The sequence below is a fragment of the Corapipo altera genome, unplaced genomic scaffold (genome assembly GCF_003945725.1).
Source record: "Corapipo altera isolate COAL_440 unplaced genomic scaffold, ASM394572v1 119, whole genome shotgun sequence".
Taxonomy (NCBI): Eukaryota; Metazoa; Chordata; class Aves; order Passeriformes; family Pipridae; genus Corapipo; species Corapipo altera.
Genome location: NW_020884985.1, coordinates 143,407 through 169,027, shown reverse-complemented (window position 1 = coordinate 169,027; position 25,621 = coordinate 143,407). Strand labels below are relative to the sequence as shown.

The window sequence follows — 25,621 nt, the reverse complement described above, 5'->3', positions numbered from 1 at the left end:
TTAAATAAAACGTAGTAGAGAAATTTTGGCCTGGGAAAAAGACTTTGCTGTCTCTTATCTGGACACAAGCTTTCTGCTGTAGGACTGCATGTATTATGGCCATTTAAAAAAGTTGTATTTAATATGTTTTTTATTTAATACTGTAATTTAGGTGATGTTTATTATTAATTAGCACCTGTTTGAACAATAGTCACTAGCCAGACTTACAGATGTAGACAATGGCTTAGCTTCTCATTGACCTGAAAGCTTGATGGGCCAGATGCTTTCTCGCTTCCTCCGGGGCCAGGAGGCATGAGTTTTGGAGGCTTGGGAAGGGGAGTGTCTTCCCTGGAAGTGTCCTGGGCTGTGGTCACGGCAACCAGGCTGCAGAGGAGCTTGCAATGCAACTGCAAGCACCAGGATAACTGAACTGGTCTTAGGGGACCTTTCCAGTGGCAACTACCTGATGCCTTTGGGGCAGTAGGACTTGTGGTGTCTGGGGTGGTTGATGTCTATTGAAAAGTAACAGACTTGTGAAGTGAACAGAAAACCCCTCATAAAAATGGGGCATATTAAGTGGAGAAAATTGTTTCAGCTCCACCATTTTTTCTGCCTGCACTGTGTCCACAGTGTTGGAGAGACAGCAGTAATTTCAAAAACAGAGCATCTGCTTCTCAGCTTGTATAAATTAGTTCCATGAAGCTCTATTGATTTGTGCCACCTTGGTAGTTGGTCAGTGTGGATGTAGACAGTGGATGGTGCACATTGCAGTGCTGAGGCTGGCAGCTCTGACCACGGCACAAAGCATGTTCATCTCATTTCCAAGCATGGAAAATGTTTCTTGATCACTTGATCCCAAATGTAAATTTGAATTTTTAGACTGTAAATACCATTCTGTCTTGGGGATAATTTCCTTTGTAATTGCATGATGAAATAATCCCACAAAGCAAAAAAAAAACCAAACAGGCTGCATGTGGCTTGATATAATCTTTATTTGTTGGTCATTTTGATCCCGTACACAGCAAAATTGTAATATGGATACAGTATCTAAACTATAAAAATACTATAATACATATAGAGAAGGAACAGTTAACTTTACATAAAATGGTGAAGGCACATAATGCAAGGTAATGCTCACTGTTCCACAGGCTGATTGCCACCTTCTTTCCAAGGGAAAAGGGAGCGGACCATGAAAGGGAGGTAAGTTTCATCCTTCCCCTGCTTCTGAGTATGTTGAGGGGTTTGGTGCAGAGCAGATTGTGTGCTCTAACATAGCACCCTGTCTTTTTTTGTAAGGCTATTAGCATGAAGAGAAAGCTTAAATGTGTAAAGTTTTGGAGTATATTGAGCTTTTTTTTCTTTAAGGGATAAGTTGCAAGTGATCATGAATAATTTATTTAACTTGAAGCTTTTGAGTCAAGTAGATTAAACAAATGTAATTTTGAAATATTTGAAATATTTTATATAGAGATACCTGAACATTAGTGGAGATTACCAGTGCTTTTTGGGGAACCAGAAGCCAATTTCAGTATTTTTTTCCTTATAGCAGCACAAATACTCTCCACAACTCCTGGATGTTATTGCTCCTCCCTGAACGTCTGTGCTTCTATACACATTTTGTTATACTCCTGGGCTGAGAAGCAGAAAATAGTTTGACATCTGCTATATTGGTTTTAATCTGTGGGTTAAATTTTATCAATGATGGTATAAGACATTCTCTACATTGTATTCTCACCTGTTTTAACTGTTGTTCCCTGGCTGAGATATGGCCCGGAAGGATCAGTCTTCCTAACCATGCATTTCATGGTTGCTATAGCATGTTCTTGTGGCGACAGCTTTGGGACTTTTGTGCTTATCCAGGCTGCCACTGAGCATTTCCAGCTGCAGCATCTACCTCCCTACTGCCTTTGGATGTTGCTTCATTAATTCAGCTTTTCAGAAAGTGTATTTGGAACTGACATTTGTTGCCTTCTGGGCCTTTTCCTGTTTGTTTCGTATAAGATCATAAATAGAATTTTGAATATTTCACATTTTAATCCCTATTTGAAGTAAAACATGGTCCCTCTAAGTTATCTTACACAGATCTGCTTCGGTAGGCAATTGTCATTCGTAACTCACCGTCATCCTCCCTCCCTTTCCTGTGGTCTCACTGCTCTGAAAGTCCAGCTTCACCTTTGCTGCAATCCAGCGTTTGCCTCCACCTCCCTCAAGTGCCATTCACTTTCATTTCCTTTTCTTCTCTCATTTTTTCTGTGAATTTCCACCACTCTTATTTTTATCGCTTCCTCTCCACTGAGACTGACAGCAATCACAACTTACTCTAATCTTAGTTTAAAGGTTTTCCCCCTGCCTTCTGTCTCCTTGACTTACCTTCTACGAACCACGCTCGTATTTCACTGTGAGATTTTTCCCTTCTTTGTGCTTTTATGGGTGTCTTTTTAATTCTCTAGGATCACATTCCTCCAGAACTCTCTTTGGTCTTTATAAAAAGTCTTCAGGCTTTCATCTTCTCTGCCTTTTCCTTACTCTGTACATGCTCCTGGGTATCTTTTTCAGTCCTATAGATTCTATCTGCGGCAACACTTCCTGGAGTATTTTACTACCTCTGTACCGAGTGTTTTTCTACTGTCTCCAAAACTTCATCCAGAAAGTCAAACCATCAAGAAGAGCAGATTTACTCTCCATCTACTCCCTTATTCTTGCTCTATCTTTCCCTGTGAACAATAATGCTTTCCTTCAAGTTCCATTCAGACTACCTCCATCTTCAACTGCCTTCTCTCTTTTGTCCTCTTCCTTTGAATCACATAATAATTTAGCCTGGAAGGGACCTGCTGATGTCATCCAGTTCAAAGAAGGGCAAACTTCAAAGTCAGATCTTTATTATAAGCATTTTACTGCTATTTCTGATATTACCTAATTTTTCTTGGTTTTCTTGGTTTTCTTTTTTCATCTCTGCTATTCCCTGAGATCTCAATCAATTCTATTTCTCCTTTAAGCTTATTGACCAAAATACTGAGAACATAAAGCAGGTGTGTGGAAGCATCTTCTTTGTATCCAATTTACTAGTTCAATGCTGCTTCTGCTGCTTGTGCCTAATTCTAGATTTGCCCTGGTGTTCAGAGCTTGCTGTCCCCAAGCGCTCCCCATCTCCTCTGTACTCACTGCTTGCCCTCAGGTTGTCACAGCTTCCCGTGTCTCTGCCCACTTGGCCACTTTCTAGGCAGAGTTGGCCTTGCCTTTGGGTCTCTCACAGCTTTTTTGTGTGAGGCAAAAGCCATGTGTTTGAGTCCACAGTAATCACTCCTGCTTCACTTGTGGTCTCTCATCCTCACACACTATTTATTCTTTGCTCTCTCTTTTAGTTGGTGTTTTCTGCTTCGAACTGTACACTCTTTGAGTTAATTTCATCTTTTTTTCCCAATGTTTATGTATCTTTCTAGAAATGATCACACCTAACTAACTTTATGTTATTCTTTATTATACCTCAGCAGTGTCTCATAGGGCAAAAACTGGGTTAAATCAAAAGTTTCAGTTAAAACCTACTGCATCGGTAATTACATGAAACTATGTTTTGAAAAGATCTACCCTGAATTTCTGCTATCTGTTATCATAATTTTAGTAACTTATTTTTCCATTCTTAGTTGTCATTTGAACTCTCTGAATTTAGACTGCAGCTGTACGACAGTGATTGCATTTAATATAATAAGCTTCAGTAGTAAAACTGTAAATTGGGCTAGAATAAAATCTGTTGTGCATTTTCGCTGTGACTACATTTTGTACTTCTAACTCGGCTTGAATCCAACCATCTACTTACATTTTCTGTAGGCCCTTATTTTGAAAGATATTGGTGAGGACTGCAAAAAATCCTGAGTGTGCTTACTATCATAGTTACTGCTATTCATCTAATACAAAAATAAATGTGAGTGGCGTTGATCTTCAGTAATCCCTTAAGGGGCTCATTCAAAATGAATTATGAATTGATCATTAATTAAAAAGATGAGTTAAATTCTTGGATACTGAATGTGCATACTCTATTATGCAACTCCTGGAATAATCATCTGCGGTTTGATGTGTCTGTCTGGGATGTTTCACAACTGCAGGAACATGTAAAGCTGATGTGCAGAAGGAGGAAATGCCATCGTGGACCTTCTGCTCTGTCGCCTCTTTATTGTGAGTTCAGTTTGTGTGGGAACAATGTTTATACATTAATTTCTTGACTACATGTGAAAATAACCTGCCTGAGTTATGGCTAAAATTTGTCCCTACATTCCAAAAAACCCCTTTAACTTGGGTGTGGTTTTGGCACGTATTTTTGGTACAATTGTTAAGGCTGGAAAACGTTTCTGAGAGTCCAACCATTAACCTACATTTTCAAATGTCTATTTCATTACATTATGTGTCAATGTAATTTATATAACATCTATGTAAATGTCTATCCCATTACAAGCTTACAAGCTTCTCCATTACATTTTATGCGTTTGTTTCTTTTTCAACAAAGCAACCCTTGTGCTGCTGAGGTTTATGAGGTAGTTAAATGGGATTATCTCTTTTAAAAGAGGAAAATTGAGACATAAAAATTTATTTTCCCATGATCATATGAGAAGTCTGAGCGTCAGGAGAGGCACCAACTTTGTTATAATTATTTTCAAGCCAGTGTTTTACCTGTAGGCCACTTCTGTCTCTTTCCTGCTATTTTCCATGAGCTTTGGGAACTGTTTCTGAGCATGCTTTTTAGCAGCCAGTGTATGTTTGCAATGTGAGAAGCAATAATTTTCTAAAAGGGGCCATCAGGTAATATTGTAATGGAAAAAGGCAGTAGTGTGGATGCACACAATTTGTGTAGGATGTTTAGATTCCATGACTCCCAAGAGGTCAGGTTGTGCCCACTGGATTTTTTAGGATACAGTCATTTATACTCAGAGAAATATGTGCTTTTGTGGAAACTGAAATTCATTTCACCTTCATTTTGGTAGAAGGTGGAGGGATGGCAGATAAAGTGAAAGAACTGGAGGAAAGAAAATTAAATTTGAAGCATTTATTTTGGAGAGTTTTCACACAGCTTCCTTTTAATCCCTGATTAACAGATGAAAGTAGATATGCTGAGACACGGCTCTAGTACTAAACCCTTTGATAACAGAATTACAGTGTCTTTATTGTACAGGCTTGGTTGATTTTTCTGCATCAGCTTCTGCAGCAGTGATTCCTAGACAGTCAGAGAAGAGCACAAATGAGGAGCTGTTATCCGTGTTGTGTCCAAGACAGGCACTTACATGTATCCCAGGAGCCATTACTGTCTGTAATACCTACTGCTGATTATCAAGGCTGGAGCTGCTAGTGCAAATAAAAATTGTCCTTGGACAGGTTGGTCCAAAGCAATGATAAATGTCATTGGTCACTTAAATGCTAAAAGAATTTTCGTGTTATTGAACTTAAAAGGAAAACACTGAAAGCCCAAAGTCATCGTAATATTTGTAATGAGCATTCCTGATATCAGAATGAAAATTAATATATCTAACATATGTACACTGTCCCCTTTCAGCCATCTTCCAGGATGGAGGAGTGCTTTTGCTGTCTTCTAAATCAGTCTTTCCATTGGCGGTGGCTGCACCATGTTCCACATCTCCACCCGGGATCCCTCCTTTTCCTGCCGGCTGGGGCTGTAGGTCCCTTGAGTCGCCCGTTTATTGGCAGCGATGACTGAAACCACAACTGCCAAGAAGAGGATCAATAACAAGGCCAGCGTTACTGAGCCAATGGAGGTGAATATGTTCGAGATCAAGTCAGTTGTCAACTGGAAGGATTGAAATAATTCCAATATAATTTCTGTCAAGAGAATACTGAGACACACTTGAGCTACCGTGGAAGGAAAAGAAAAAACACTCTATGGACAGACTCTGCACAGACAAGCTACTGCTGAAGCAGTAGAGAAGTACATTAGCCCCTCCAGATTTTGTTCTTTGGACTCCAGAAAGTTACACACGTGGTGCTGGTTGTTTAGTATTCAAGGCAGAGCTGGATGAATTTCATGCAATGACCCATTTCTTTTGACAGCTTCCTTACCTTGAAAATAACTTGTAAGTTAATATGTCTGCAGGCTATAGTAGTAATTCAGCAATTATTTGTTTATTCACCTAAATAATAATACATTATTCCTGGTTTGGTTTTGAACATGTTCTTGCTGTTCTTTGCTACTGCAAGTTAAACATGAGCTAATTTGACTGGATATATATTCAGCCACATTTCTATTTCTCATGCTGGAGGAGTCAATTTTATGTGAAAAAAACCCAAACATATATATATATGCACTTACATGTATAGATTATATATACTTATATTTATATATATAGATTATATATAGAAAATTTGCTTTCATAAATATTTTTGTAAAATGTACTATTTCTACAAGCATTCCTGCCAGTAAACTGTTCTATCAGCTTGTTTGCATGATATACGTATAAAGGCTGCACGGGAGCACAGCTAAAATCTATTGCATGAGAAATTAATCAGTACATTTACACAAATATGTTTTAAAATATTCATCCAGCTCTTCTTCCACATACAGGCTTCGTAGCTTCATCTACAGAAAACACAAGCAGCACAATACAGGATGAATGTAAGGATGCTCTGATTTTTTAAAATTTTTTTTTTGAGTTTTCACGTGGCAGTGGGAAAGGTAATAATGTCAGAAGGCACAGTGCATACAACCAAATCTATCAGTTGAAAAGCTTTAGACAAGAGAAACTTTATAGTTGGTAGGTGAATGTTTTATACACATCTATGTGTAAAAAAATGCTTATGGTGAGGTGAGCCAAAAAAGTGATGTGGTTAGTGTGGAAAAGTGGTCACTATGGACAGAATGACCCCAGCAGGAATTGAACTTCTGGGCAGATTCCGCCATCCGTCATCTTTTGATTTGTATTATGAGTGACAGCTGAACTACCCGACATGAATGTGTGCTTCAGGCTGAACTTTCAAATCCCAAATATTTAGAAATGGAAAACAGCAGGTCAAAGCCCATTTCCCAGTTAGATGCTCCATACTACAGGGTATTTTAGTGACCTGCTTACTCGTCATTTCTAAGGAAGGGCAGTTACAGTCCAGAGGACGACGACAATCCTGCATTCAGCAATGGGTGCACTGGAAAGTGGCTGCTGCTGGTGTGTGTGCATCACTTGGACTCCTGCCTTTGCAGGAGATCAACAATGCCACAGGGAAAACGTTAAAACAATCCTTCATCTTTTTCACTCCCTCCAACTCCACACTTATGTAAAAGGTCCCACTATAATAGTAAAAGCAAGTTTGGCTCAGGGATTCTCTCTAGGGCATATATGATCGACTAGGATGTTTTCCTCTGTCCTTGATGGCTAAATATATGGTCCCTATTATTTAAAAAATTTTTTCCCCAATAGAAATAATCTAGTGCAGGTGACAGACCACATGAATCCAACTGTAAAACAAGGTGGCATAAGACATATTGATCTATTAAATAGTACTGGATTGGGAAGGTAATTTTATCTTTGGGTGGTGTTACAGATATATTTGTGATCATAGTTTTACTCTGTACTCTGTTAAACTATGACCTTTGTTCCTCTTCTCTCAGAGATGCTGCAAAATTTTAATGCAATTTTTTGTTCTCAGAAGCTCTTATATTTTCATTGTCTGGTCTGGGAAATTGAGGACAGAGATAGTCGAAGTTAACTCTATCCTAGGGTTGAACAGAACATTTGTGAAAGAAGTTCAGTACCATAGGCAACTGGATGGTATTGCCTTGTCTCTGGTACGTGAAATGTCTGAACTTATTCTTGTTTTCCAGTCCATGCTCTTTCCATTCCTGTTGTAAGCATGTCTGTACCTATTGAGACGTTTTCATTTATGATATTCTTTCAAAATAATTTGATTTCTAAAAGAAAAGTTTTATGCAAAGAATTGGAGAGGGAAAAAAAGCCTGTAACTGGTTAAAATGCAGTCACATATCTAAACCTCATTCTCAATTTAAAATCATCATAACAAGGCTTTTTTTCATTTTGCAATAGTTATTCATAACAGAAACCTTACCCATCCTGAGCCACTATGTAAAAGAAGTTACTTCACTGATTGATATCTAGACAGCTGGGGTTTTAACCATGAGCAAGGACATAAACTAACTTTATTTCTGTGTTTATGTTGCTTGTAATTTTTAAATATGAAAAAAGGGCCCTTTCTTCATCTTTTAGGGTAGATTCTATTGATCAAAACCCCTCCACCATGCAAGTGCTGTCCCCTGGTTTATCAGCCCACAGCTCACTGCTGAAGTTTACAATATAGGTGGCCCCCTTAGCAGTTGCACTGAACTGCTAACAAGAGTTGCCAGAAGGCTCTGCAGTCTGGTCCCATCAAAATCAACTGCTTCTTTAGTAATTAATGGCTGAACAGTTAAATTAATTTGGAAAATCAGCTGGCTGATCTGGAAAAAAAAATCTGAAACGCTCTGTCCCCTGTCATCTCAGAGTCTGTTCATTGCATATTTGTTGATGATGATAGACTAGATTGTAACAGGTGATCCCAAAAAGAAAAGGATTAAGCAGTATTTTTAGGAACATAGTACTGCTGAGACAGTGGAAAGGGGTTTCTGTCACTGACCCTACCATGTACTTTGCATAATGGTAGGGAGCGGGCTTTTAAAATGCAGTTTGAAATTAAAGGTCCCATATCACTCAGGCTTTTCTGGTAAGTCCTTGCCTGTTGCTTCCCCCCTCGATGAATCACACAGGCTGCTATTCCCTTCCTGACATGAACTAGTTAAGATCTGGTTATTGAACTGACTGGTTGGTACATGGCAAGATACAATTTTTTGGTGTCTTTATCACAAAGCTGTGGCAGAGACCCACACAAGAGATGTTCTGTGGCCTAGAGATACAAAAGCAGAAGGGGAAAGCCCAGGAAAGGAAAGAACAGAGCAAGACAAACTATTTTGTGTCAGCGCAAAAAACAAACAAACAAACAAAACCCCAAACCCCGAAACAAACAAAAAAAAACCCCAAACAAAACAGAAACAAAAACCCACAAGACTGCTGATAGCCTTTCAGAAAGAATTCTTGATAATAAATACCACATGGTGATCACAGCTATTTCTGAATGTAACTTCAGCCCTGCTTATGAATAATTAAATATATGTAGGGAAAATGAAGGAGGGTTAATTAACTGACTGGGCAATACCTTAGAGATTGTCATTACACTTTGAGCAGGAGGCTGGACTGTGAGAACTCCTGAGGGCTCTTCCAACCTGAATTATCTTATGAGCCTGTTTAAAAGGTAATTGGTGACAGAGCAGTTGTGAAAGTTCCCCTGCCCCTAATATAGAGGAGCTGTCAGTAAAAGCTGTATCCTTAGTGGTAATGGATGCTGATGGCAAGATGATGTCATGTCCCATGGTAATACCAGCAAAATGAAGTCTGCTGACACTAAAAGATCTATCTGCTTCTCACTAAGTTATTTTATGTAGAATGTTCTATTTATATGTCTTTGAATGTCAGTTGGAGCAAGACAAATGTATTTTGGCAAAATTAAAAAAAAAAAAGAAAGAAAAAATATTACTGAATTTAGTTTTCATGTAGTGAACAGTTTCATCTGCAAAGACAGGAAGAAATGCAGGAAAAATCTGTCTTTTTTTGAAGTCAAGTCTTTTGACTTTTTACTGGTGGTTTCATTTCAAAGTTGAGTAATTTTTTTAGGGTTATTCTAATTATTAAATTAAAATTATTTAAAATATTTAGATTAGAGAAAATAAATCCTTGGATAGAGTGAAACTCCATTGTAGGACTGGGTTTTGCTTTTCATTTGGTTATTGAAATAGATTTATTGTTCCACTTTGGTTCCTTGATTTGCTTTGTAGACGAACAGTTTGGATAAGGAAGGCCCAGTTCACAAGTCAAAACTCAGAGGCATTTATCAATCCAGTATATGTATGCTTATCTTTAAAGAAACTGTCCCTGAAGTAGTCATTTTATAAGAGGGAACATTAGGGATTTGCTATATATGAACGTTTCCATGTGTGCCAAGTGTCAAAGGCAAGTGGAATTGCACAGAGAGGAAGCCAGCCAACTACACAGGGCATCTTCCCCCTGTGAGTTTTACCTCAGCGTGACTTAGCTGATCTAATCCCACCTTGTGTCATTACAGGGATGAGAAGCAAGGCCAGAGACACCAAGGCTGAGCCAGATCAGGAGAGAGAAGAGCGAGCTGTGGTGCTGGTGGAGAAATCCCTGCAGGTGTGAGAGAAGCAGGGTGTTCTTCCTCGTGATGCTGCTGCGTGGGCACGAGCTTTGCGTAGGAAAGTGTGGTTTGGATGTGTCTTTGCGATGTGAAAGGCATGACGTGCTCTAAAAGCAGCAGCATTCCTCTGTTGCTGGGCATTAAGAATTAGCCAACTTTCATTTCAGCACTCGCACAGAACTGTGCCTCATTCTGGATTCCTCGCCAGACAGAGACATCAACACAAGATTTAAAATACATGGATTGTCAAACCCTGGAGAATTCCCTTCTCTGCCACGTGCGGGGCTTTCTGGGAATTCTGCAGCTGCTCTTGAGCACCAGAGCTTTCACTGGGAAAGTCTCAGGATCCTGAGTCCTGACACCACTCACAAGGTTATCACTTCATTCCTGATAAGAACATCTGATCCATGCCATCCAGATTTACTGCCCCCAAATCAAAACCATTTGCTATAGTAATGAGGGCTGATTGGCTTGAGTGGTCCTAATCTATGTCAGAATTTCTTTGAAAGGTTTGGGGGCATATAGGGGTAATAGTGAGCAGCCAAAGAAAAGCCATTTACTTGATTAAAAAACCCATAGATGTGCTGAGTTTATTTCATAGAGGATTTACTGCCATTCTTATCAGAATTTTCTTCTGTTAAAGGCTGAATTTGTATATGAATCCGGGTAGTTCAAGAAGAAATCTAGTCAGTCATATACAAATCTGCTATTATGAGATGCACTGATAACCCCAGCCTGTGAGATAACAGTTTATTTTCAACAGCAGTAAAGTGACCATAAATCTATAGATTGACTTTGTTCTAATAAAAATTGAGTGGCACATGAACTCTCTTTTTCTGTGATTTTCTTTTTTCATCTTCACAAGTCATCACCTCTTCCTCTCCCTCGCATCATTTATAAGAGGTAGCTGCTCTGCTTGTCCTAAACACCAGCCACTAGGTCCCAAGAACTGTGTTGACCTGTATGTTGGAATCTTGAGTTGAACTTATAATCCATTTTGGACTAATTTAAGGAGAACAGATTCATGTCCAGCTGATCTAAACACTGCACAGACCACTGGAAATGGCAAACTGTTTTAAAGATTTTATACACGTCACCTATTTTCTTTAACTGCTTTATCCTTTAATGGTTTCCTACTTCATGCCCATGTGGGCACTGATCTTTGAGTGTGTCTATACACAGTTATTTTTCAGGTACTTGAATAGTTTACTGCTTTCTACTTTGTACCTGTGGCAACAAAGGAAGCAGCACTTAGTGCACCTTAGCTGATTTCCTACTGTTTGTCACCAGTGAGACCACCACTGCTTTTCCTTCTACACACCTCACAACTCTCCAGTTCATCTTGTGGGCTTCAAAAGTGGCAGTTGCATTGCACAGACATTCTTCTTGTCCCCATGTGTGAAGAAAGTAATTTCTGAAAGGTGCAATATTTGCTGTATTGTAAACCTGGTGCTTAACAAGTTTCAGGATTATTTGGTAAGAAAAGTGAATTCTAAGAAATTGATAAGCAGAAAGCAGGAGTTAAAAACAGACCTAGGAAGACTTCAGGTCCAGTTCAGGATGGCCTATAGTTGCCACATATTGGCTGTGGTGCCTTCTGTATGCAAAGTAACACCCCAAGGCAAGCATGACTGCTTTATTCCTCCACATTTTAGGAACTTCTCCCTGACACCACATTCACTGAGAGGAGGCTATCCTTGTTGTCCCTCACCTACCTCTGCAGTCCTCTGAAAAATCTCTCTATATGACATAAAGAGTTGTAGATCATCTTGAAATTCCATTATTACCACTGCTGTTTCTACCATCAACCTCTGAGTTGTTTTCCTGATATCTGCAGGAAAATACAATCCCATTGGTGGAGGACCTGAATGAGACTCCAAGTCCTGTATGTACCCCTATGGATATTGCTAAAGAAAAAACTTCTAATGTATGCAGAATATCCACAGTATAATACATATAGGCAGTTCACCTTGAAGAAGAAAGATTGTAAGTAATTTATTTTTTTTATTTTTTTCTATTATCTGTTGGTTTATTGTCTGAATATTTTCTTAAAATCTCTCTGAAGAAATTACATTCACAATGACCTCTATGTAGTATATATATTTTTTATAAATTGTAGTTTGAATAGTTTGTCTTAGTCGACACATGACAGTTTTAATTGATTTCTTCCTGGAAAATGTCAACTTTTAGTTTTCTGACAGTTCTTGAAATCGAAGCAAAAGTGGAGAGAGAATTCATGTTAGCTGCTATAATGATAAATTGATCATCTGGCTTGACCAGTTATACATCAGAAAAATGCAATCTTTACTATCAAGGAAGAATTACATCTCTGGTGTTCTATGAGAAAATGAAGAAGATGGAGATGACTGAAATGTGGGATGTAGCTAGGCTTGCAAGGAACATACCTCATTAAGAAATTCTGACAGCCTCCCTCCTGGCACATGAAGCCTCACTGTTGTGACACTACGGAAGTTAACAAGGAAGTTTGTTCTAATTATAGTGAAGCAAGAAATTGGAGATTGGAGATTGGAGATGGAGCTCTCTGAAGTGTTGCAACTAAATTGTAAAGCGGACTTTGGTTAAACATGGGTTTTGTTCATATTAGTCTTGATCTTCCAGTCAGATCGGCATACCCAGACCTCCTCCTCCCCACATTAGATTCCAGGACCATTACTAGATCACTTTAAACAGTGCTGTGTTTAAATCAAAACAATTGGCCCCTTCCTCATTGCTAGTACATGCAGTAATGTTCAGCTTACATGGCCTTCTATTGACAATATTAGCCTTTTGGCCAAGTAGCTTTTCCAACTTGGAAGCTCACTTTTAGAAATTAACCTTTAACGAACAGGCTACATACAGTAACTGTAATTTTTTTTAACTACTTGTGCTGTTGATGTCTGACTTGTATTAACTGTTTAATGAAAGTCGTCCAGCTGTGAAAAAAGTGGTGTTTAATATGTCTGGATGGTCTGTCTTAGGCAGATGGAATTATATTTCTGGTTTTGGCCACTATACTGTATATGAACCATGGACCCAAAAGAGGCAGAAGTACATAAGTAGGCCCTTAAAATCTCCATCAGATATTTTGCTGGATTAGTATCTCACAGGACAAAGTATTAAATGCCTTTTCTCTTAGACAACAGTGTTGGTTACACAGAGAGAAGCTACTTGGGTGGCAGTTTGGGAGACCAGCTCTCATTAACCTGTGGGCTTTGAGAAGGCTCCTTGATAGTGCTTCTGCAGCAACTGCCAGTGCTATTTTTGTAAGTGTTCTCCAGCTCTTTTTAAGATCATCTCGTTGGTGCAGCACAGATTAAATGTGCAGCTCCAATGTGTTGTTATGAGATGCCTTTTAAAATTCTCTCGACAGCCTCTGGTGTAGGAACTTCACCATCTGCTGCAATCTGAAAGGATAAGAGGGAAAATCTATAGCTGGTGCAAATCCAGGCAAATCCATGCTGAGGAGGAGTTTGTCCCATACTTGCTATATCACTTACTAGACAAATGTTTTAGTAAAGGTGTCAGTCTCTGGGGTGCAACATCCCTTTCCAGTTTGGGAAATGCTTTGGGGCATCATATAGAATTATTTTTGTACATGGCTGACAGTGCAGTGCATCAGGTGGTGTTTCTGCAAGGGGAATAACTGCTTTACAGCTTTGAGGCAGCAGATTCTCTATGAGTAAATCTTGGTGGTGGATTAAATCCTTCTCAGGCAAGCATCTTGCAGGAAGGAATGGATGATATTTAAACTCAAGACTATTGCTGAAAACAGTAACTTTCTCTCATTGCCCTGTGTGTAGCTGGATTGAGTTTACTGCATCCCTGTAGTCACCACTGCAGAAATGACTCCTGAACAGGGATTTGGGAGAACACACAGTAGTGGCCTTTTGAGGAAGTCTGATCCTGCTTCATGGAAGAGTGAAGTGGGTGTAAGGGGGTCAGTAGATTAAATCCCAAAGCAGAAGACAACAATAAAAAGATGCTACAGCCCTGAAGATGAGGGCAGGACAGTTCCCGAGGAAAAGAGGTGAAGAGCAGTTTAGTAGTCAGGGTGAAATAGTTAAAATAATGAGATAGAAGAATGGATTTCAAAACTGCTTTCTTCATTGATTCCATAGGTGCTGATCAGACCAGCATGTGGAGGATGATGTCTTGATACTCAAGATGGAGCTGATGTGAATGACAGCATTTGGATAAGAGGGGCAGGAAGTGATAATGTAGGGTATCAACAGCTAAATCAAGGGGGCAACTAAACCATTCCTACTGCAAACTGCTGCTTTCCTGAATTTTGCATGTATATTTTATCTCTCACTCTACGTTCCATTTTTTTTCTGTATAAGGGGGGAAAACTATAGAAATGTTGCTGAGGAATTTGCAATGTGGAAGCCCAAAGTCCATCTGTGTGGACTATTGTTTCTCCTCACTAATGTATCCATGTGCATTTTTTTCACCATGATTCTCCTGTGTTCTGAATTAGTAACCTCAGTTAACTTTAACAGAGTTGCACAACCTGAGTTGTGCACAACCTGGAGCTGCTCAAAACTCCACTTTTCAGCACACAGCAGTTGGGATTAATTAATTAGTGATGTTAGAGGTAGATTTTTTAAATTTTATTTCTGTAATCAGATCTTTGAGAACAGCACCAAGGACCCATCAAAGACCAGCACCACATACAAGTACAGCCACCTTCTGTGGGCTGTGGTTCCTGACTGTGACAATGTGTAGCAGGGTCTGGTCCTCTTGCCCCAAAGTCCTGGTTCTCTTGCATAGGTGCAGCCTGTGCTGAAACTCAGCCCTGTCTCTTTCCACTTTCTGTGGGAATAAGAAACTGCTCTGTTTGTCCAGTGGTGTGTACTAGGTGGGTCAGCAGTGTGTGATATAGCAGAGATCATTTTGATTTCTGTCTGATTTTGTAACTGCCAGACACTTTCCATCTCTACTTCTCTGCTAAGAAGCGAAGCCTGCAATTTCAAAACTGCTCCATGAAATTCTTCTCTGTATTTGGTGCTAGGCTCCTGCAAAACAGCCATGTGTTGCTACCTAGCATTAATATTATGCTGTCAAGTGGTGATGAAGTAAGTAGCTATTTGACTGTTTCACACTGTCAGACAACAAGGTATCAAGTCAGCATCTAGCCTTTGCTGGGTGCAGCACTTCGATTGCAGCCATCTCGTGCTTCCAACTGTAAATATTAATGGTATAAGATAGACCTTTATTGGCTACATAATACTTGCCGTAGCATGCTATGTGACACTGTCACGTTACTTAGCTAATTATATTCCTCGATAAAAACTTTGAGTGTGGTTTTATCCTACTGGCTTTTTTTTTCTACCAGAAAGTTGATTAGAGACAGCATCACTATGGTTTAGCTTCAGGAAAGACTTTGCTGGAGATGCATACAGGAAAAGCGTAAATGAAAAAAATTATAAACTTCCACGTTAGTAATTATTCATTGAAACCTTGCTTAAACTTGATTTAGACTTTTCATTTGTTGGTGGATTATTTTTTCTTATGGCTTCTTTTTTTTTTTTTGGTTATTATGCTTCCATCTTGTTGATAGAATCATATGAGTTTGTGTCTCTCTACCTGTGAACCTTACCACTGTCCTCAGGGACTCCTGGATCAAGTACAGCATACCTAACATAGTATCTAGTTATTGTGTTAATAGCACAGGCATTCAACAGGTTTCCATCTGACTGTGAACTGGATGAAGCCAACTGTAATAATTAATTTTTGGATATCTGCTGAAGATGCGAGTGTTTTAGAAAGTCTCTTTCTATGGTATAGATAGCATAGTACATGAGGAAAAGGTCTCTAAAATGCAGTAGAGATTTCTCTCAACTTTCTACTCCATGCTTTTACCTTACTGCCACCTAAAGATAACTAACAGAAAATACATTGTACTTCAGATTAGAGAGTTTTACACTGATATGCTGGGAAGAAAGGCAGCCTTGTCAACATCTTTCTTTTAAGAAGAATTGCCCACACTTTCAGAAGATTTTCTTGAAGATCATACTGGGGGTAGGAAAAAAAATCTGCTGACTCAGCTCACTGAATTTACCTATGGTCCTCCAAGACAAGGCATATTGACCATGAAGCCAAATCACCCTGTTTCTAACTATAGGATTAATTCTGATCTCCTCAACACAGGCTTGAAAGTAGCATTTTCTACAGTGCATGGAGTCAGGTCAAAATCCATCCTGCAGGTGTAAGGTATTTCTGATCCAACCCCCCTTTGAGTCCACCTATCTCAGATACTGGAGTTCTGCACTGTTGAACAGACAGCCTAAGCTGTTCTTCCTTCTCAGCTCCATCCTTGATACCTTACTTCTTAAATAGCAGTTTTCAGTTTGGAGAACCCCTTTAAAGAAGGCCTTCTGTCAGAGAGGGAAACTGAAGCATCAAATAAAGACACAATTAGCTAATGATTAGTCACACAACCCATGGTGGAAATGGTAATTGAATTTAATCTGTTCATCCTGCCTAAACACTGCCTGCACAATACCCGTGGTCTGTCACACCAGGGCAGTGCAGCCCTGTCCAGGCTCTAGCACTCCCTTTGCAATGAGAACCAGCAAGGTCTGGCTTAGGGTGTGCCCTCCAGTCTCTGCCTAGCTGGTGTTTGTACACTTGAGGCATGAAGCCCTGAGCAAGAAAACTCGAGCCTGACAGGTAGTCTTTCATGGAGCTGTTGCAATCAGACATTTTTACTGTATGACATTTCTTTTTTGGAGTGAAGTATGACATTCTCTGTTGTTTAAACCACAGGAATATTGCACTTGTATAGGTAATAAATCACTCATATGTACTTTCTACAGGCTTAGAGTCTAAACTTAGTCTAAACTCACATTTCCACATGAACTGACCTGTTGTTATTTGTTACCCAAGCACCAGAACAGATGCTTTTTCCCAGGCTGGCTGGTCAGTCAGTCCTCTTGGGCAAATGCCCTTGAGTGCACTCCTTACTCCTGTGTGCCTGAGGGCTCAGCTCCATGCCCTGTGGGATTATTACAGATTAAAGACTGCTGAAGGGTCTTGCTTTGATTCTACGTATTCTCAGATATTGTAAGGATCTGGCTCCATCAGTCTCATTACCTGTAACTGCCTCAAGCCAACAGTGACCCACAGTTCGTTAAAGTACCTGGCTCTGCTCATGTTGCACTATTTGGAGATAGTTCATCCTCTGTCAAAATTCCACCGTGAAGTCTCACAGACCTGACACTTTGCTTGTTGGCTATCTTTTTTTATATCACAAACAAGCCATTTAATTCGACTAATAATTTAATCAGGGATTTCCAAGATGCTTCTTTATTGGCTATGAGTTATTCTTCTGATTGATACTTATGTGCTTCCTTAAAATATTTCCAATCTCATATGTATTTCAATATCAGTAAGGTAACCATGAAATAAAGCAAGTTATATATAATTCTGGCAGAAGTGTCAAACATTAGTGTTTTCTCCTGCAAGAATACCCCTGCTTCCTCCACCTTCAGTAGTTTTGGGAGAGGATAGAAAAGCAGTGACCATGAGCTAGGAATTTTCAACTCAAAAGTTTCTTGAGGTAAAATAAGTTGTTTCAGAGTTCTGAGTCCAGGCTAGTTGCACTCTGACCAGCCTGAGTGCTTCTCCAAGGGAGTACTGAATGGAAATATAGCTTCCCTGCCTACTTCATCTAGAGAACATCACTGTTTTGGAGACTGTTGCTTACCAGCAGGTTATACCAATAATGCCATTGGTTATACCAATGTTATACATTGGTTATACCAATGTTATGACTAAAATATCATTTAGTAGATTGTGGTCTCTCTGTCCAGTTCCCAGTGAAGAACAAGATAATAACACTTCTGTACCTTACAGATGTGCCATAAGCATTCATTTAAAATAATGAAGTTATTCTTACTGTGTTAAGATATAGCCCAGGTGTTCAGTACTGCCCCCATCTGTTTGATTTTTACAAATCCATTTTACTTACAATTTTCCTATTTGTGTAATTTCATTTCCCTGAGTATCACTTTATGCTCCCAGGATCTCCTTCAGAAGCACCTTTTTTGATAGTTTCCAGTAATGATAGGTAACACTGACTGCATTGAGGGTTTATTGGGACTCATCTCTGGCTTCCCCAAGATCCTCAGCACCAGTGAGGTTCCCTGACAATATCACTTACTGGAAGGATGGGGAAAATTTTGGATGGGGATGATAACTTCCAAACCTGTAGAAAGTGACAGAAGACACCACTTTTTACTAGTGATGTACTAGGTCTACTAGAAAGGATGTGTTACATTTTCATACGTATAGAAACCAAACATTTTCTTTTGGCATAAATGAGTTTGTGTTTGATTAAAGGAAACAATAAAATAAGAAAGGACCAAATGGAATTTTCCATGAGACACAGCACGGTGTCTTGTCTGGCTCTCCTGTGGAACAAGCTGATCAATTCACCAAATGGTAAACTTTGGGATAAAAAAAGGTAACAGTTACATCACTGTGTAAAATCTGTGGAGGAGTTGGATGCCTACGCTGGCATTTCACTGAGAGATGAGGGTTAGCCAAGGTAAGAGGACTAAATGTTAGGCTTTGTGAATACAAACTGAAAGAAACCATGTAAAAGATGTGATGTTGCCAGGCCCTCCCAGGGCCTGGTCTCTGGTTCCTCATTGATTTTAGCTAGGGGCAGGTTTGGGTTTTTTTCTGGTTTTGGGGGGTTGTTTTTGGTTTGGTTTTTTGGTTTAGGTTTTTTTGTGTTCCAGGATTAGCTGGTCCTAGGTGTCAGCCAGGCTAACTGTGTTGATGCTATGCATCCCTTTCCTGGATAACTGGCAAAAAGTCGACAGGGGAGAAAAAGTCATGTTACAGGATGGTGGGGGAAGTAACTGCACCTTTAATTTCACCTGGAAATAATTACTGCTTGGAGAAGAGGGAACAGAGAGTCCTGTCCCTTGGGGGATAAGAAGACCACAGAGTGTGAGTGCTACCAGTGCTGCACCAGACAGAAAGAGAAATATTCCCATTTATTTCTGTAATGGATACATTAGACCCCAAACTATTAATGTGCTTGAGAGTCACCAGAATCCCTACCCTAGCATTTCACAGGGACCACAAACAACCAAAGCTGCCTGCAGTGGTGCAGAATCTGTTCACTCTAAAAAATTGCAAAGATTTTTAAAGCTGCTTATTTTCTTGTCCTTAAATTACAGCATTATCACATTTTTTACTTCAGTGCTCCTATTCTTCTTGAAAAGTGAATAATCTGTTCTACCAAATATTGTTTGAATAAATTTGAGGACTGTTGTATTTGCTGCATGGTTAGATTGGTAAAAAGCTCAGATATTTTTATAACAAGCTCTACCTCTCATTTAAATGGCTCTCTGTACCAAAACACATAAATGTTCTTGATCTTTTGAAATCAGCCTGTTTTTCAGATCTTCTGGAACAGGAATTATTTTATTTCTTTTTAGTGGAAAAAATATTGTATAAAACTACCAAAGTGTTTAATTTTTTTCAGACGTTATTAGGAATGGAGTCTCATATCAAGAACTGAAAAACAGTCTGCAGAAGAATATACTCTACAAGCAGAGTTTATCAAGAGATACTTAGGCAGATTAACATGACAGCTTGTTTTATCTGGAAGCATCATAATTTATGGACATTTGATAGTAATCTTAAGCACATGATTAGTTTCCAAGGCATCAACACTACCCTATAAGAAATATTTGTAGGGGTTCAAATCAAGGACTGTGGTTCCTGTCCGGACACCTGAATAATGGGTAGATTTTCTGAAGTGCTTAATCTGTCATACCTGGGAAATCTCCATAAATACCTTTTGTCTGGCATCCTACTAGGGTGAGGGTAATATTTGTTCTTTCTAATGTAATGGTGGATAATGAGCTTCCTTTGAAGCCACATTAGTCCTAATCCAGTGATAAATTCCCTGTAAAACTTCACACCTATGTTTCAGTTCTGTTGATTTTAGAGAAGAGGGCAAACATTGAATCCCAAGATACTGCTGCTACTACACACTCACTATGAGATAAGTTACCTTTTCCATTTCATGCTCCTTAACTTCTGCCCAGTTTCCTTTTCATGATTACTCAAGTGAAAGCCCATACTATATTTTTCAGCTTGAAAGGGAGGTTGAATTTTCTTTTCTTTAGAAACTTTTGGTCAATTTAGCTATTTGGAATTTATGGAATTAAAACAGATTTATGGTCTTGTTTCACTCAGTATCTATATTTTTTTATATATCAATTTTTTTTAAATCCATGGTTTTTTAAAGAACAAGTTTTAAAAATTACCGCTGAACATAGCATTGTTTCCATTTTCAGTGGAAAACAAACACCAAAATACACACAAAAAATTTTTTTCAATACTTGCAGCAAAATAATTTTCTTATCAATTGTATTTTAAGAGGCAAAGTAAATGGAAACATGTAAGATTTCAGCATTAGATCACAGCAATAGTCAGAAATACCAGAATTACCAAAATGTTCATTCATGTTTAGATAGTTCTTAAAAAGAGATCAGAGTTACTGTTCATCTACAGAGATAATCTACAGAGACAAAAGTATTTGTTCCTGCTTTAAAAAAAAAAAAAGGAAAAAAGAGAAAAGTTGAGTATATTTTTTTATATTTATAACTTAATTGTTCTAAAGCAATTTTCAGAATATCTTCCCTCGGTACTGCATTATTTGAAGAGAGGGAAAAAAAGATGAAAGAGAAGAGGACATTGTCTCATGAGTCATATGAGGAAAAAAAAAAAAGGACGTAAAATTTAGTATCTGAACAATGCATGCAGTGCATGAATGTGTTATAAAGTGAGCAATGACTGAAGTAAATGCCCATGTGATGTGAATCTGAGTCTGCAGGGAAAACATCAGAAGGTGAGAAAAGGGAAGACAATGCCATTACAACAGAAAGGATGGTGTACAGACAAAATGTGTTAGTCTGAATACTAAACGTGTTATGTGAGTCCTGTACTTGAGCTGATTCCTCTACTGCAGAGTATTATGCTGTCATATGTCATCTGGACTCCCTTTTCTGCTTATATTTACTATGCACATTAAATATTCAACTGCTTCTCACTGATGCATGCAGTAATCCTGGCCTTGTGAAGAGCTTTCTTGTCTTTCCCAGCTAAGACACATCAGATAACCTTATTGTCTTTGCATCCTAATGCTTTTGTACCTTATGTTGTGACACACATTAAATGTGTTCCTTGCAATATCCTTTTAGAAGTTTTAGTTAAATCCTGTGTTTTGAATACAGACTAATAGAAAATAGCAGAGGGTATTGAGGCGTTGTTCTACTCTGAAAAACAACTGTAAAAATGGCATTGTGACATTTCCAATGAGTTCCAGAGCAGAGCTGCTCATTTTACAGATCTAAAGATGTTTCTTCTTACCCCACATTTGGCCTGGCACAGGAATAAAGCTGAGCTTTTCCTGGCTCCTACTGTCAGTGGTAACAATTCTGCCATGATGGGTGATCTACAACCACATGAATGACGTGGAACCAAATAAACTTCAGCTTTTTCCCAGCTCAGTTACGCTGATCCTGCTAGGCTAATAAAAATAACAAAAATTTACTACAGATGATTGAATAATATTATTTAAATAGCCTATCATCACACTGTATTAAATTTATAGGTGCTGTACAGTTCTTTTCTCCAAATAGTTGCCATGATGAGGGTTTTCTCAAAGTAAGGTGCTACAGAGGGTAAATCAAAAGTACCAGGAAATACCCTTTATGCTTCCAGCAGCAGCCTCACAGGATGGAAGTTACGGGGCCCAGACTGTTTTTTTCCTTTCCCCAGTCTGCTCCCTGTCTAGGTCTTCGGGTGTCAGGAAAGTTGATAGCAGAGCTATCAGAGAGAGCTTCTGCCCATTGATAGTTCTGCTATCCCAAGGCTTGCCTGGGGAGAAATGCCAGCAGGAATGCCAGGCTGGCTGTGCTGACCATGGGTGCTGGAAGCTGAGGGCTTCAGTTTTGAACTGGGGTTCAGTCCTCTCTCCACTTTTGCTCAAGCACTGCTGGCTTCAGTATGGTGTTAGAGCATGCTCATGAGTGGTTTCAAATACCCCTGATTTCATGAGGTTGTATTATCACAAGGCAAGCACCTCAACCGCAGTGGAAATAGCTACGTGGGACAGGGAATTTCAGAAAAATTGATTAATGCTGAAAATATTACACTGTACATACTGGTCTTTTTCAACAGGCTGCAAGAGCTCTGGAGAAGGCAAAAGACAGAAGATACAAATGTGCTCACTTACTAAGACATCAGTCTGATGCTCCCCAAAAGCTTGACCTGATCTTGCTGCCTGGAGTCCTGGGTTGTTCGGCCGCCCTATACGAGGAGAACCTGGAGCTGACCTCCACGCATGGTGAGACCCTCTGCTCACCTTCTGTGGGTTGTGACAGATGCAATAAACTTGTCAGTGAGCTGGGGCTCACAGCTCCTCAGCTGGTGCTGTGGAGGTGCAGTAGGTGAGTGGCTTGTCTGAAAATCAGGGTGGCAGTACAGCTTTACTTCTGCATTTTCTCACACTCCTGAGGCTGTCAGCTGAATATTACTCTCTTAGTGTTGTCAACATTGAGCATTCAAGCTTACACTAAGAATAAAAAATATCATATTGCCTTAAAAGACATTTTAATATGAATTTTTTTTTTAATTTTGTATTGTATTTTTTGTCGACATATAGCTCTTAAAAGTCTTCTTTGGAAGACTGGAAGGTCTGGCAACTTCTTTGCTTACATGGAGGCTGAAATATGTATGTGAGTATAAATCTGGGGCAGAATTGTTCAATATGAAGGTGTTTCCAATATTGCTACCCTATTTTTTTAATATTGCTACCCTAATTTCACAAATTAACAAACTCTGAAGTATGAAAGTGTCTTAACCATCTGCAGTAGGAAAGAGCACAAATTCAGTACAAGAACAAATCTATACTCATGACAAAGAGAACAGAGTGCTTTCAAATTTTTGCAATCTCAAGACAGAAACTGATGGGAATACTGGCTCAGAACTGATGCAGTGTGGAAACTAACTTGCATGACTGTATTTGCTGTTAGATTGCTCTATTGGTCTTGAAAATAATGTACTGTTTATATTTCTGTGTATGAGGTACAAGATATGTATCCATATGTATACAAGATATATACAAGAGCAAGACGTACAGGTAAAGCCATGATGAGACTGGGGGAAAACAGTGTAGTTGTTACATTCCTGATGTCCACATCTTTTAGTCAAATGATAATTATCCATTAATAGCCTCATAAGTATGAATATGTAAATAACTATTTAATGCATTATTCATGAATCACCAGGCATTAATTATTGTAATTAAGTATCATTTGCTACGCTCATATTACTAACCCTTCCAGTTAATTAATACATTAGCTAATCACTGTAGAGCAGATTCAATCAAAATTCTGTGTGTCTGTGCTATGGAAGCCTGAGAGAGTTTTATTGAATTTAGATTCAATATTGAACATACCTTACATGCTTATCAGTGTATTTTTAATGACATTAAATGTGAATCGTAACCTCCAGTGCATGATGCTTGTCCTTGTGCCCAGGAGGATGGATTGGTACCAGCTGGAAGTGTATGTGAAAGCAACAGTGGTGCAGCTCTGTGAACTAAAGAGAACTTCAATTCTGGGACATGAAACCCACCACCCCTTTCAAGTATCACATATATTCATGTATACAATAGGAGAGGGTGTGCTTTGTGAGGAAGTGCTGTCCCAAAGGTGCTGCTGATGACCATTTTCAAGAAACAATTTCAAAGTATGGAGGGAGCTGTTCACCAAGTTGGTGCTTTTTTGCCAGCACCAGCAGAACACAGCGCTGCAGGGTGTGCTCCTGAGTCTAATGGGGCCTTGGGGCACGCTTCAAACACAAAGTAAAATGAGCAACCAACCCTGGTTTTTGTTTTTACTCTCTGGAAATCTATTTAAAGTAATAGTAGTCTCAGTAACACAGAAAGAAAGATTTGTTGAAGGGTTTTTTTCATTGCCCTTTAAGGTTATAGTTCTTAGGACCAGGCTTTGGGGTTCTTGAAGTAGAAATTTTGAATAACTTATTGCAAATGAAAGTTCCCTTCTTTTTGGGAGAATCACTAACTCAAGATTAAAATATATAAGTTCAAGTGCTGAAGGTTAATAGATACAAGTAAAGTGCCCTCTTGGCTGAACTTTTGGCTGTCAGGCCAGGAAAAATATTTGCAACGAAAGAATGAAACCTTATTTCATCACTGCTAGTTTGAAGCAGATTTTTTTCCCATTTTTAAGTTCACATGCACTGAGTAAATGATTGGATCTAGTTTCTTCAGTAATCTGGGAGTAAGAGAATCTAAAAAAGCATACATCATCAAGGATATTTTCAAATACACAAACACAGGGGCTCTTTCTAGTCAAAGTTGTGATAAGATACTGCTGGCGGAGTTCAGATTATGCCTGTAGAGGAGGGTCAGTCAGAGCCTGTTTTTGTAAGGGCCAGAAGTAGAAATGGTCAATAAAGCAAATCTACCATTCCCTGTATATACTTCCTCAGTGGAATACCTCTCATGAATTTGCCAAACACAGAAGAATATGCTTTCGTTCATCCCACAGCTGATGCAAATCCCTTTATTCTCCCTTCCATCACTGCTGTCTTTCCTTTCTTTTTAGAAATCTTAATTCTACCTCAAGCCCAAACACTGTTACTTATCATTACTCAGCTTTCTGAATGACAGTCACTGGCATCTGAAAAACAATTTGAATTGTAGTATCGTAAAGGGATCCATTACAGATAATATCAGTACTGAGCATCACAACCCATACCTCTTGTGTCCCTCATCTAATTCTGAGTATATTAAGATGATGGTTTCCCAAGCTCTTCTCAATGCCCAAAGTGGTAGGAGTGTGTTTTTAATTTTTTTTTTCCTTTTTTTTTTTTGTTGAATAATGAGATTTTCACAAAAGCATGAACTCAACATGTAGTTTATGTTCTAAATAAAAAAAAAAATCAACCATCAAAAGATCTGCAGTACAATTGCAGCATTGGAGATGTATGAATGTTTTGCTGTTAGAACTCAATTTTAAATATGAATAATGGCCTTTTAAAGCCCTTGAATTCTAAAAAATCTTAGCAAATGGATGTGTTTACAAAAAGATTAGTGCTTAGAATTAATATTCATCCAGCTATTTTTTAATGTTTGCTTCTAGACCTGGTTCCCTTTAGTTGTCTGACACCTGTATCTCTTGAAAAAATAGAGAAGAAAGTTATATAAATTAATCTGGAATTTGTTTATTTTTTTAACTTTTAAAACTAAAAATATCAAGTCTGTTCTCCACTGGATGTGTTGGAAGAGCTCTGAGTGTGACAGGTCCAGCCTATGGGCCACGATAGCTCAGTG

At 38.8% G+C, this 25,621-nt stretch overlaps 1 protein-coding gene across 2 annotated transcripts in view; it reads right to left on the bottom strand.

Annotated features, from left to right (window-relative positions):
• Window positions 1-4,356: 4,356 nt before the first annotated feature.
• CRB1 (crumbs cell polarity complex component 1) overlaps window positions 4,357-25,621 on the bottom strand; it is a 97,206-nt gene continuing 75,941 nt past the window's right edge. The window contains exon 12 of one of the 2 annotated variants that reach the window (XM_027666044.1): window positions 4,357-5,770. In XM_027666044.1, the coding sequence (XP_027521845.1) occupies window positions 5,555-5,770 (216 nt within the window). In that variant the 3' untranslated portion in view covers window positions 4,357-5,554. The remainder of the gene's footprint in view (window positions 5,771-25,621) is intronic. The other variant, XM_027666045.1, reaches the window with a different exon arrangement.